General features: G+C 43.2%; 1 protein-coding gene across 1 annotated transcript in view; it reads left to right on the plus strand.

The window, feature by feature from the left end:
* Positions 1-1,589: 1,589 nt before the first annotated feature.
* NOX1 (NADPH oxidase 1) overlaps positions 1,590-13,578 on the plus strand; it is a 28,771-nt gene continuing 16,782 nt past the window's right edge. The window contains exons 1-5 of the mRNA XM_075260069.1: positions 1,590-1,845; positions 7,061-7,156; positions 8,901-9,011; positions 9,845-9,929; positions 10,345-10,487. Of these exons, the coding sequence (XP_075116170.1) occupies positions 1,801-1,845; positions 7,061-7,156; positions 8,901-9,011; positions 9,845-9,929; positions 10,345-10,487 (480 nt within the window). The 5' untranslated portion in view covers positions 1,590-1,800. The remainder of the gene's footprint in view (positions 1,846-7,060; positions 7,157-8,900; positions 9,012-9,844; positions 9,930-10,344; positions 10,488-13,578) is intronic.

Raw genomic sequence — 13,578 nt, forward strand, 5'->3', positions numbered from 1 at the left:
CAATACGTTCCCTATCTCCGTCTGTAATGTTTCCAGCGCTGGTGGTCACACATGCTGAGTAACTCGGTCGCGGTCGCGCTGCACAGCGGGTATAATGAGTGACTCCTTATTAAGCAAACCCAATAATAAGAATCAGCTCATTCTCTCTGACCCTGGACACAAAAGCTTGACATTCTGACAGGTTATTAAATGAACACTAGAGGGAGCTAGAGAAGTTTGGCACTTCAATAATAAGAATTCCATATAGTACAATGGTCCAGCCATCTTTAAATCAATAAGGTCATATAAGGGGGCATACACACGGCGCTGATTCTGGCACAACAACTCGCGTAAGAATCAGCGCTGCAAAACAGAATCCCATTGACTTCAATGGGTTCTGTGTTACGTGCGTTAAACAGAATCCTTTGAAGTCAATGGGATTCTGTTTTCCAGTGCTGATTCTTACGCAAGTTATCGTGCCAGAATCAGCGCCGCGTTATTCCGTGTGTATGCCCCCTAACTGTATGAGCCATTAGCTGATATCTGTGAATATACAGATACTAAGTGTATGGAGGGCAGGGTAACGTCTATGGAGGGGTCAGATTATACATAATAAAGGATAGTTTATAGAAGGGATCAGCAACCCTCAGCACGCCACAACACCATCGTGCCCCATTCACATCTGTGTGTATAACAAATAGACATGCTGGGACTTGTAGTGCCACAATAGCTGGAGTGCCAAAGATTGCTTTTACGCGGTTTAGGGCGAGAAATGTTAGCATAGTATGAGGAAATGTAGAAAAGCCTACAAAGTTGTGCTTTAAGGTCCCATTTTTTGAGTCGGGTATTTAGTTGATTGTAGAGCACTCCGCAGCATCGGTGCATCTCAAGAGGTGGAAGTGGGATGTAGGATAACAGAGCATACAAGTGTAAGGTGATTGTCAGAATGGAGAGAACGGGATGAGGGCGGAGATCTAGGGGGAGGTCAGCACTATGGAGGGATGTGTGGGCAAGTGTGGTGGATGGGCAGCCAGGGCAGTGACCGACACAAGGTACGATGCATCTGTGTAGTGGCTGAACTTAAAGGTAAGTCTGGCTGATGCATTAAGTGGAAGACCGATTAATAAGGAATAGACAAGATGAGAATGTATCAGAGCAAAGATAAGGTTTTCTGATTCTTCTAGGAGAAGAGGTCTGAGTGACATATAACCCAAGACAGCATGTATACCGCCTAGGGGTTTTGGTAACAGATAGATAGAAGGTTCATAGATGGCGGAAACACAAGAATTTCAGGTAAAGAGAAGACTCGAAATTAGAGACAGCAGAGGTGTTTTATAGTAGTGCAGGGGTGATGTCTAAGGAAGAGGCAAAGTCAGGACAATGAGGGAAAGCTTATTTTGTTGTCCCTTGCAGACGCACCATCTTAACCCCCTTAGGCAGCCATGTTTTCCATCTCAATTTCTCTCCCTTTTCACTTTTCTTTATTATTCATGATCACTGTAGAAAAATAAAAACTAGAAGATAAATACGTGGTGATGTCATGTTCTTAGATCAGAGATTAGATTATTATTAGATTATTTATCTCACTGAGGAAAGACTAAGTATAGGAAATGTCAGAATAATGCAACACTGGGCGGGGAGACACAAAATGTGACTGTTTCCTCATAGAGCTACACTGGGAATTCACCTGTTACAGACAAAGGAGTGAGTAATAGATGGAACATAAAGGCAGCGGCGGACAAACACACAGGACACTCCGTCATCTGCATGAGGAGGGAAAGGTCTAAGTAACAGTCAGGAGGAAGAAGACAAAGGAGCAACATGGGAAACTGGATTGCGAACCACTGGTTCTCTGCAGTAGTTCTGGTAAGAAATTGTGTCTATTAGTGATTATCTACATCCTTGTATTACTTGGACTGAATAGAATAATAAGAATTATATTATTACTTGTCAAAATACAATGTAACGCTGACGCATTAGAAACAGAACCTTCCTTAGGCTGGTCTTAAACTGCAATTGTGGGTTCTCAATTCCGGACCATTTGCGGACACATTATATTCAGTGCAGCATCTTACACCACCGGATATTTTATCCGTGGTGTGTTGTGACGTGACTGGGTCCGCATTGAATACCGCAGGTCCGCAAAGTCACGCACATCACGGCACGGACTGTTCCATAGAACTCTATGGGTGTGCGCCGATAGACACGGACGTCTGTGGAATGACATTTGGAAATGAAATTTAAGTTGCTGATCAGAAAACTCTACGGTCATGTAAGACCAGCCTTAATGTTACATTCAAGAAATTCCAAACTTTAACTCAATTGATACCAATCTCCGCTCTAGATTTTATCATACATGCCCTGTATTAAGAAGTCCATGAGCGCTGACCGCAGGAGTAGCTACTTTGGGAGAGGTTTGTTTATTAAAGGTGTTTTCCTATATCAGACATGGATGTCTTGCAGGGGCAGGATCAATCTTGAGATCGGTGGTCCGTCACCCCAGTCCTGCGGCTGTTGCTATGAGCAGACAGATGGCGGCATATCTGCAGCTCTCTGAAAACAAGAAAGTGGTTGCGACTGTTTTCAGACAAAGCAATTGTAGAGGGTTACACATGGTCGGCCATGTCTGTATGCACAATGTCCATGGGACTGGTATCCCCAACCCTGTTCTTGAGATAGTTGCGAGTCTAAGACGTGGGGCCACATCTATAACATGTTTATGGGATATCTCGGTTCTATACCAGGTAAAACAAATCAAAATTACCAATCCGCTATTTTTTGGCTGTTTTACATTCCAATAAAAAAATAATGAAAAGCAGTTGTCATCAGACAATGCCCAAGATGGAATCAATAAAAACTACAAAAAACTTGCCTTAGACATCTCCTAAATGCGCAAATATAAAAAAAAGCTACAGGTGTCAGAATATGGCTGATCGAAGAAAATATTTTCTTTTTGTAATGGTAGTAAAACATAACATAAGCTATATAAATTTGGTATTGCCGTGGTATCTGCATGTACATTATCTCCTGAGGAAACACAGGATTGGGCATGTCCAAATCCTGAATGCTCGATCCCTTGTACAAAAATCAGTGTGGCTGATGTTCATCTAATGTCTCCTGTGATATAAGGTTATATATGGTAGTGACTTATACATTATGTAACTTCTTCCCAATTCTGTAAATTCTGGTTAAATAGAATAAAAAAAGTTCAGTTATCAAACAAGTTTTACTGCAAAGGATAAACATTTCCACAGTAAAGGAGCAGATAATTGTCCTTTCTAGAAAAGCTGGTTATAGAGGAATAGAACGTGTGAGAAACTATGTGAAATATTTTAGCAGACAAAGTTGCTCCTTTCAGCTCCATCCCCCCACTAAACTGACTTTCTGAAACCCCTGCCATATCCATCTCAAAACAGGCTACAGAGGACAGCGGCCTTATTCACATTAGTACAGGTCGGCACTTCTCTAGATTTTTCCCAGGAGGTTCTTGGGGCTGTTTTTTAAATAGAGCAGATTCCCCTCTACTTACTGTGTGCAGGGTATAAATTCCAGCTACAATATGCAGAGGGAAAAATTGCTAAAAACTGCTGATATCCTGAAAAGCCAGAAACAACAGTGACATGTTAAATGCACAGTATACTGTGAGAAATACAATTATGTTCGGGTTCATATGTTGTGTTTGTATTGAATACATACATTGCTTAGTATTAAATACTATTAACAGTGGTGTAACTAGGAATGGCGGGGCCCCATGGTGAACTTTTGACATGGGGCCTCCTCCAAGAAGGGTATATCGGCGTGTAGGCTGTTTGTGAATAAGAGGGTGACAAGGGGTGCATGGTGTGTATAAGCAAGAGGGGAAATGGGGGTGCAAGCTGTGTGCGACCAAGTGGGGAACCCCCCATTCCACCACACTCTTTCTCACACACAGCCTGCACCCCCAGGTCACCTTCTTTGCTCACACACAGCCTACATGCCCATGTACCCCTCTTGCTCACACACAGCTTACACCACCCATTCCCTCCTCTTGCTCACATAGGGCAGAATGGGGGGTGCAGAATGTGAGTAGAGGGGTACATAGGTGTGCAGGCTGTATGTGAGAAAGGAAGGAATGGGGGTGCAGACTTTCTCACACACAGCCTATAACCCATTCCCCCCATTGTACACTGACCTGTACTATCCGAGTAGCTCCACCCACAAAATTATATGTTAGTAGATTAAAGGACCTTTGATGACATCATGTCTCAGGTCCTTCAATCTACTAGTATAGATGCCGGCACAGGGCCTGGGTACAGCGGGCAGGAGATAGAAGTTTCTGCTGCCCGCTGTCACTGTGCAAGTGCTGGGAGGCAGCAGGGGCCCGGACAGCAGGCGGCCCCTGCTTGGGTGCAGTAGTAAAGGCAGCAATTGCTGCCTTTACTAATGTTAAAAGATGGACTGTGGAGGAGGCAGCTCCTCTTCATCTTCAGGCAGCCCCCGGCGCTGCAGTAAATAGAGCCCGTTACGTTCTGGAGTTACACCAGCAGGTAACGGCCTATTTTATTTTAAAAAAAATCCGCAGTAATAGCAGCTGTCACCGGGCCCCTTAGTATCCCGGGCCCTGTGGCAGCTGCCTCCGCTGCTACCCCGGTAGTTACTCCCCTGACTATTAAGCTATATACTGTGGTGTGCAAAAGTCTTAGGCAGGTAATGAAAAAGTGTTAATACTTTATTTTTGTCAATTAACAAAATTAAAGGGGTATTCCCACGTCGCATACTCACCAGTCTTCACAGTTGTAAAATCTTCTTTCTTCCTGGTTTCTTGCATCATTTGGTGGGCGGGGTTTCACATGCAACCGGCTATTTAGCCCCGCCCCCAAATTAGCGTGTAGCTCCGCCCAGCGCATAGCGTGATACTATGGGGCGACTGAAGGGCCTGTGATGTCATCAAAAGTCCTCAAATAACACTATATACACAATATTGGACTATGAAGTACAGGAAGCAGCAATTCCATTCTGTGTTACATACAGAGACTGCCTGTCTCTGCCATAATGAACACAATTGTATTAGCTAGCCTGATAACTGGGAGAACAGAAGAAATGAAAGCAGCTCCTCTCCCCTATCTGAGTGCAGGACCTAGGTCACGTGGTATAGACACAGGAATAGCTAGATACACAGGCTCGCTCCCTGCACTTATCCCCTCCTCCCTCCCCCTGAGAGCAGCAGATACATCACTTGACTCATGAGCAGATAAGTCAGGGCTGTGGCCACAAAGAATTGAATAAAGTAAGATAGTGGACAAACAAAGCAGTTTTGCTGAAGCAGTGTATTTAGGAAAAGTCTTACATCCACATTAACAAGCAGTATAGATAGGATCCTTGAGATGGGACAACCACTTTAAGTGAATGAACAAAAGAGAAATTCTTGGCACACTTGCAGACAGTTTTTGAAGAAACTTAGAAGGGAGATTGTTCCAAACATCTTGTTGACCTAAGCACAGATCTACTGTGTATGTAGGCTTGCTCCAATCCTTCTGTCTCCTCATGTTCTCCCAGACAGACCTGGCGATGGTGAGATCAGGGCTCTGTGGGAACCGTATCACTTCCAGGGCTCCTCCACCAAGACTTAGATTTCTCTTTTGTTCATTCAATACATTTTGTTAATTAATACTTCTATTCCCGAAGTCATTATTTCCTGTGTAGTTAAAGGGAGTCTGTCAGTAGAAAAATCTTTGTCAAACTAATGTCAGTTCCAGGTAGGATGGCGTCTACACTTACCAAAGATACATTTTTGTACTGCATTGTGGCTTCATTCTCATGATTTAAGGGTCCATTCACATGGAGTTTTTTGGCAAGTAAAAATCCGCTTCAGGAATTAGGAGATATTTTTTTCCTCCAGCACAGTGTATGGACCTTGAAAAAAACACTAGCAGTTTTTCCACGCGGTTTTTGCCAATTCCAAGGGGACCTTCCGCCCCCCATTGACTGATTTAGTTTTTGGGGGTGCCTGAAGGAAGCTTTTTTTCCCACTAGCAGAAAAATCCTAGCGTAACCAGGGGTGAACCTAGCTTTTATGCCGCCTGAGGCGGATGACAGAAAGCCACCCACCCACCCCCCCACCCCCGGAGGAGGGGGCGGAGGGGGTGGAGCAAAGGGGGCGGAATTAGCAGGCAGAGAGCAGACAGGGAGAGGACCTGCTCTCTGCCTGAGCGTGAGGGGAGGCCAGTGGAGCAGCACTGCGTCCACAGGGCCTCCCCAATCCACCGCTCGCTTCTTGTGCCGGGCTGCCGAGACGGTGACACTAAGCCAGTCCAGGACAGCTTGTTCTGGACTGGCTTAGGTCAACAAAAATGCCACCCTCCCGGGGAGCCCAGCATAGCACAGGTCGCCTCATGGGAGGCACGGCGCTGAGCGTAACCCATAGAACCTATGGGGAGGCGTTTTTTCAACGTGGATACTGAAACAGATTCAGCGTCAAAATCCTCACCAAATAAACTTCGTGTGATGGACCCTAAGGGTTTTAGGTTGAAAAGGGCTTTAGACAAAGGCCACACGTTGCTGAAACAGCTTTTTTGTTGAAGTTTTTGCTGTTTTTTATGAGCCAAAACCAAGAAATGGTTACAAAAGAAATGGAAAATATGCTCAATCCGCTTTCTGCTCAATCCACTCCTGACTTTGTCTCAAAAAACCACAGCAAAATTTGTGCCAAGAAAGCTGCATTTCTGCAACGTCAGGCCTTAGGGGTGTTTCTTCTCCTGCTGGGGTTTCACTCCATTCTCCCTTAACTACAGACCTTACAATGGGGGATGAATCGGGGCAGCAGTTAGGGGCAGTAGTCTGGAGCAGATAGTGAAGAACAAATGCCCTAAAGTCCTTATCAGGTAATTTTCATGGAAATGGAGTTGCAATGCAGAATAAGGAAGACATCTTTGGAAACTGTTGAAGCCCTGCAGGGTATTGTTATGAGTTTTATCCTGATTTCCTATTGACAGAATCCCTTTAAGAATCTAATAATACACGCCTTCCAGTTTAATCCACTGTAATTTATTGGAATCTCACCATAGTGAAATCTTTTCCTGACATATATGTTTATTTCTTTCAGGCTGCCTGGCTTGGACTAAACATTTTCCTATTTATTTATTATTTTATGATATATCAAAACCAAAATCAATTTGCATATACAAGAGTTATACTGGGGGTAAGTATGGACCAATATATTGTGTATCTAAGAAATAGCAATGAATCATTAGCTGTACTAAATGCACCCCATCTGACACCACCCCATCTGACACCACCCCATCTGACACCACCCCATCTGACACTACCCCATCTGACACTACCCCATCTGACACTACCCCATCTGGCACTACCCCATCTGGCACCGCCCCATCGGACACCGCCCCATCGGACACCGCCCCATCGGACACTGCCCCATCTGACACCACCCCATCTGACACTACAGAGGCTATTATTTCTCTCAAGTGGTATAGAAAAATATGTCAACCCAACCACTTTCTATTAATGTATTAAAGCTTTATAATATATGATATGAGATGGAGCATGGATTACTGCCTTACTGACAAGTACACAAGTGCCACTTCCACAGGACACACCACCCATCTTTCCTACATTTCTTAGTTGCCTAATTATACAGCTAAGCCCCTGCGTAAATCAATGTATATAAAATATTCTACTATTCAGGAATTATCGAAAGCTGGGTGTCAACTGTTCTGTAAACTGTCTTGGCGGTTATATTGAAAATTTAACGAAACTACACTAGGTTCACACTTGTGTTGGGGTTTCCAATTCTTCACATACGCTTGGGGACCTGAACAACATAAACCCAATCCACTGAAAAAGCGGTAACCTGTGGAAATCTGTGGACCCCATGGATAATAAGAGAGTCCACAGAGTTTCAGCCTGAAAAATGCAGACTTTTCTCCCCGCGTTTTTCAAACAGAATGGGGGACGGAATCCCCAAACTCAGATGTGAACCTAGCCTAAGACACTGGGGGGGGGGGGGGGTCGGTGTGAATGCTGAATGCGTCAAACTTCTATTTCAAATTCTACTTTAGACACTATTTATGCCTTGTTTGACAAAGAGTTGTGGTTCAACGTGAAAGGGAGGTGGCTTGGCATGTGTACCGCACAAATCGCTATTGAATGTGGCACATCCAGATTACCCATAGGTTCACACTAGCGTTCGGATTTTCATTCTTAGACCCAAAAAATAAAAACACTATCGACTTAAAAAGTCTTTATGCTCGAACCCCAAAGATGGAGTACATTGGGTTTCTGCCCAAAGTTGACAGAGAGAAAAGTCCTGCTTGCAAGACCTTTTTTTCCACATATTTTAAGTGTAGTGGGGGACGGAGTCCCCGCACGGTCACATAACGCACACATAACATTCACATAATATGTCCCCTCCTGATTTACATTATATATTGTTTTAGGGCAGGTTAGTAGCCTTTGCATTTTTAATATACTTGATATGTGAAAGAGTGAAAAATAGTTGTAGGATGTTCAAAAATATTGCTGTGTCTGACATTGCAGGTCCATTTCATTTACATTTCTAAACCGTTCCCACCCACATCTTGTAAATTTACAGTTTATGGCTAAGCGTCCCCCCTCTACACAACCCTTTTTTATAAAAAATTAAGAAGATTATCCACGCAGTCCAAGAAAATTTGACGAACCTGAAAAACAAAGAGAAAATAAGTTTATCAGCAGGCATTGCCAGGCTATTCTTTTGAATTGATGGGCGGCTCCTGCACTAACTGGTGGCTCTATGCAGCATAAAATATTGCACCTGTGTTGTATCATTTTTGATAGTTAACACTGCTATATCTATACAATACAGATGTCAGTTCCAATTTTAAATAAATAAAAAAGCCCTTATGAAATAATGTAAAATGAGATTCTTTATTTCTCTTCTATTTCAGTCTGCTCTCGCCTGGGCTCGAGGATCTGCTGCTTGTCTTAATTTTAATTGTTTGCTAATTTTGTTACCGGTCTGTCGAAACCTACTGTCCTTTTTACGTGGAACCTGTGCAGTAAGTGCAAGAACGATATTACCTTATGAAAAATGTTATATAAAAAAATACAAGAGATACAAACAGGGAAATTGGATGAAGTGGGAGTTAAATGGTTAAGAATACCATTGTCCTATTCTGGAGAACAACCAAATATTAAAAAAATAAAGTAAGAAAAAAAAAAAATTTCTTTGTACCCAAAAATTGTAGTAGAGTTGAATGGGATCTAGGCGGCAATACCCCAGCTCGGCCAGTAGAGTGTGCTAAACTATGTGCTTCTGGCACCATATACCGTGCAGATCTGCTGATCATTGGGGGTGCTGGGAGGGCAATCAATATCAAGTCTTAGACAAATATTACAAAAGGGTGTCCAAGAAATAGAAATGTGTGATCTAACCACAGGATAGGCCATAAATATCTGATCCCTACATGGATCAACTGTATGAGGCGACTCCCAGTACTCGTACTATACGTGGCCTCTCCCTATATAGTGACCAGGTGCCGGTACTGCAGCTCATTTCTCTGCCCCTGATACTATACAGATCACGGAGCCAATAGGCTTCCAGCCCTGTTTTGTATATAGTAAGGATAGGCCGTAGATGTCTAATTCCTGGATAGCCCCTTTAATGTTACAGCAGTGGTCAGTTTATCAATGCAAATGCACTGGACAGGGGCCCGAACCAGCCCCTGACATCCCGATCGGGCCCTTGACCAGTGCTTCTGCATTGAGGAAATGAGCACTGTCAGTCAAGGCTCGGGGCCTACTGGGGGATTCCTCGGTTCCCCGGCGGGCCAGTCCGACCCTGTTTGTAGGTCCAAAATTCTAATGTGAAATCTTCTCTGTTTTCTTCTAGTGTTGTCGACGCTCAGTGAGGAAACAGCTTGACAACAATCTGGCCTTTCACAAGATCCTGGGTTATACAATTGCATTAATGACAGGTAACATTCACATTGGAACTCTTTACAGGACAATGATCCGTCTATATTACAATAAACCGTTACACTCTTTGTATCCTCTGTTGTAAACCTGACGGTGATGTCTCTGGTCTGTATTCGTATACAGAGACGGCCCTAGCAAATCTGCCGGGGTTCGATCAGCTGTAAGAAACCATTATAAAGTGCCGCAACACCCAATAAATGTACATAGACCTGAATAACTCACTATCTACATTCAATATAGGCATTTTATCAAGTAGTAATTTCCATGTAAACCCCCCAGAGTAGGAAACGTATCACTGCTGTCCAGCTGAAATGTGATAGACAACCCCTACTAGACTGGCAATGGCGGCCACGCTGGTTGACTCTGCTTAGTCCAATACTAAACATTTCATGACTTGTATTATGTCTCTTTCAGCCGTCCACACAATTGCGCACTTGTTTAATGTTGAGAGGTTCTATGAAGGTGCGCAGTCCTCCAATAACACTCTTAAAGGGATGTTATCAAGCATCGGTGGCGAGGAAGGAAGTTGGGTTAATCCAATAAGGTCCAAATATGAGGTAAAGCATTATAAAATTGTGAGACGTCTACGTATAGATAAAGCCTTTTTTATTTTACAGATGTCACCGTGCCATGTTCATTTATCCTTGAGGTCTGTGTTTCATGGACACCAGATATATATGGCTCCCATTGCTTGCTCCAGTTGTGGCCATATTTAGAGGCCTTGTTATGACAGTTTTATATAGTTATCATACTGTGATAAGCTTCCCCCACTGTATACTTATCATCCCTTAGAGTATTTAAGAAAATTTACCGTATATACTCGAGTATAAGCCGACCCGAATATAAGCTGAGGCCCCTAATTTTACCACAAAAAACTGGGAAAATTTAGTGACTCGAGTATAAGCCGGGGGGAGGGGGGGAAATGCAGCAGCTACTGGAAAATTTCAAAAATTAAAATGGTCAGAGTTTTTGGGTGCAGTAGGTGCTGGGTGCGGGGGAAGGGGAGGGGTTGGTTTGGTGCCCCTTCCCTGAGCTTGAGGACTGGTTTTTTTCCCTTGGAATTCAGTCTGGCGGAATATAGAGTATCTGCAGTGCTCCTATTAACCCCTTCCCGACGGAACAGGAGCACTGCAGATCCCCTATATTCAGTAGACCGGGCACTGTCAGACACAGGGATACCTAATGTGTATGTGTTTCATAGTAAATTTCTACTTTTATATGTATTCTAGGGAAAGGAGGGATTTACAACTGTTTTGTTTTTTTTTTTTTGTTTTTTTTTTAAAGCTTCTTTTTTCCCCCACTATTTTATGGGAGACTCTATACATTGATATTGCGGCTGGTCATAGACACCCCCCCCCCCCCTCCCCTCTTAAAAAAAATTTTTTTTTTATTTTTTTTTGCTGACTCAAGTATGGGATTGATCATGACCTTTAAAGGGGTCATCCAGCTTCCAAATATTATTGCTCTCTTGTGCACCCTTTACTTGGCTTTATTTTACTTGCTACTCCTTGTATCATTGTGGATAAACTACATCCCCCATGATTCATCTGCCTGCGCTCACTCTCTGTGTACCCCTCCCTTCTCCACTCTCCACTCCAATGAAATCACAGGTAATAAATCACCCCCACATTTTCTGGCTGTCCTGCTTACAGGGAGGGGTATTTACTTTGCAATTGAAGTGTCACAGCTGAGGTTAATGATCTGAAATAAATCAGATAAGCAGTGCTGAACTTAAACAGGATATATATTAGGGATTGTTTTGTATTGATGTATCCTGGTTTTTTTTTAACCCCTTTAAATCTCAAGATGATGATTTATCAAAAAACAGAGTGGTGAAAGGTGAGGATATAACTGAAGTGGACATAAAAGAAGTGCAGTCCAGGGGTGTTTTTGCTGGAGTGCTTCTTAAGGGGATGAAATCAACTTACCATATATACTCAAGTATAAGCCCAATTTTTCAGCACAGTATTTGAGCTGAAAAAGCCCCCCTCGGCTTATACTCAAGTCAGCAAAAAAAAAAAAATGTTATTTTATTTTTATTTTTTTTAGGAGGGGGTCTATGACCAGCCGCAATATCAATGTATAGAATCTCCCATAAAATAGTGGGAGAAAAAAAGAAGCTTTAACCCCTTCCCGCCGATGGCATTTTTTGATTTTCGTTTTTCGTTTTTGACTCCCCTCCTTCTAAACCCCATAACTTTTTTATTTCTCCGCTCCCAGAGTCATATGAGGTCTTAATTTTTGCGGGACAATTTTTTCTTCATGATGCCACCATTAATTATTCTATATAATGTACTGGGAAGCAGGAAAAAAATTCAGAATGGGGTGGATTTGAAGAAAAAATGCATTTCTGCGACTTTCTTACGGGCTTTGGTTTTACGGCGTTCACTGTGCAGCCAAAATGACATGTCCCCTGTATTCTGTGTTTCGGTATGGTTCCAGGGATACCAAATTTATATGGTTTTATTTACATTTTGACCCCTAAAAAAAATTCCAAAACGGTGTTAAAAAATTTTTTTTCTAAAAGTCGCCATATTCCGACGGCCGTAACTTTTTTATACATAGGTGTACGGGGATGCATAGGGCGTCTTTTTTTGCGGGGCCGGGTGTACTTTTTAGTTCTACCATTTTCGGGAAATGTTATTGCTTTGATCACTTTTTATTCAAATTTTTATCAGAATTAAAACAGTGAAAAAACGGCGGTTTGGCACTTTTGACTATTTTTCCTGCTACGGCGTTTACCGAACAGGAAAAATATTTTTATAGATTTGTAGAGCGGGCGATTTCGGACGCGGGGATACCTAACATGTATATGTTTCACAGTTTTTAACTACTTTTATATTTGTTCTAGGGAAAGGGGGGTGATTTGAACTTTTAATACTTTTTATATTTTTTTTTATTTTTTTTTACTTTTTTTTTATTTTTTTTTTGCATTTATTAGACCCCCTAGGGATGTTGAACCCCAGGGGGTCTGATCACTAATGCAATGCATTACAATGCTAATGCATTGCAATGCATTGCAAAAAATCATCATCTCTTTTGCAGGCTGTATACACCAGCCTGCAAAAGAGAGAATTTGCAGACCGGCTGGGAGCCTTTAACAAGGCTCCCGGCTGTCATGGCAACGGGGGGGTCGGCCCTGGAGCTTGCTCCAGGAGCCGGCGATCCCTGCCAAAATGGCGGCGCCCATGCGCCGCCGGGAAAATGGCGCCTCCGGCGCCTTTGACAGCAGCGCCGGAGGGGTTAATGCCTCCGATCGGTCCGGGGACCGATCGGAGGCATGAGAGCCGGTTGTCTACTGCTTAAAGCAGTAGACACCCGGCGGCTATGACGGCCGCCCGGCTCCCGGGCGGTCGCCATAGTTACAGACCCGACACGCGCCGTACTATTACGGCGCATGTCGGGAAGGGGTTAAAAAAAAAATTTTTTAAAGTTGTAAATCCCTCCTTTCCCTAGAATACATATAAAAGTAGAAAATTACTGTGAAACACATACACATTAGATATCCCTGTGTCTGACAGTGCCCGGCCTACTGAATATAGGGGATCTGCAGTGCTCCTGTTCCATTGGGAAGGGGTTAATAGGAGCACTGCAGATACCCTATATTCAGCCAGACTGAGTTCCAAGTGGGGGAAAAAACCCCAGTCT

The sequence above is a fragment of the Leptodactylus fuscus genome, chromosome 11 (assembly GCF_031893055.1).
Source record: "Leptodactylus fuscus isolate aLepFus1 chromosome 11, aLepFus1.hap2, whole genome shotgun sequence".
Lineage (NCBI taxonomy): Eukaryota > Metazoa > Chordata > Amphibia > Anura > Leptodactylidae > Leptodactylus > Leptodactylus fuscus.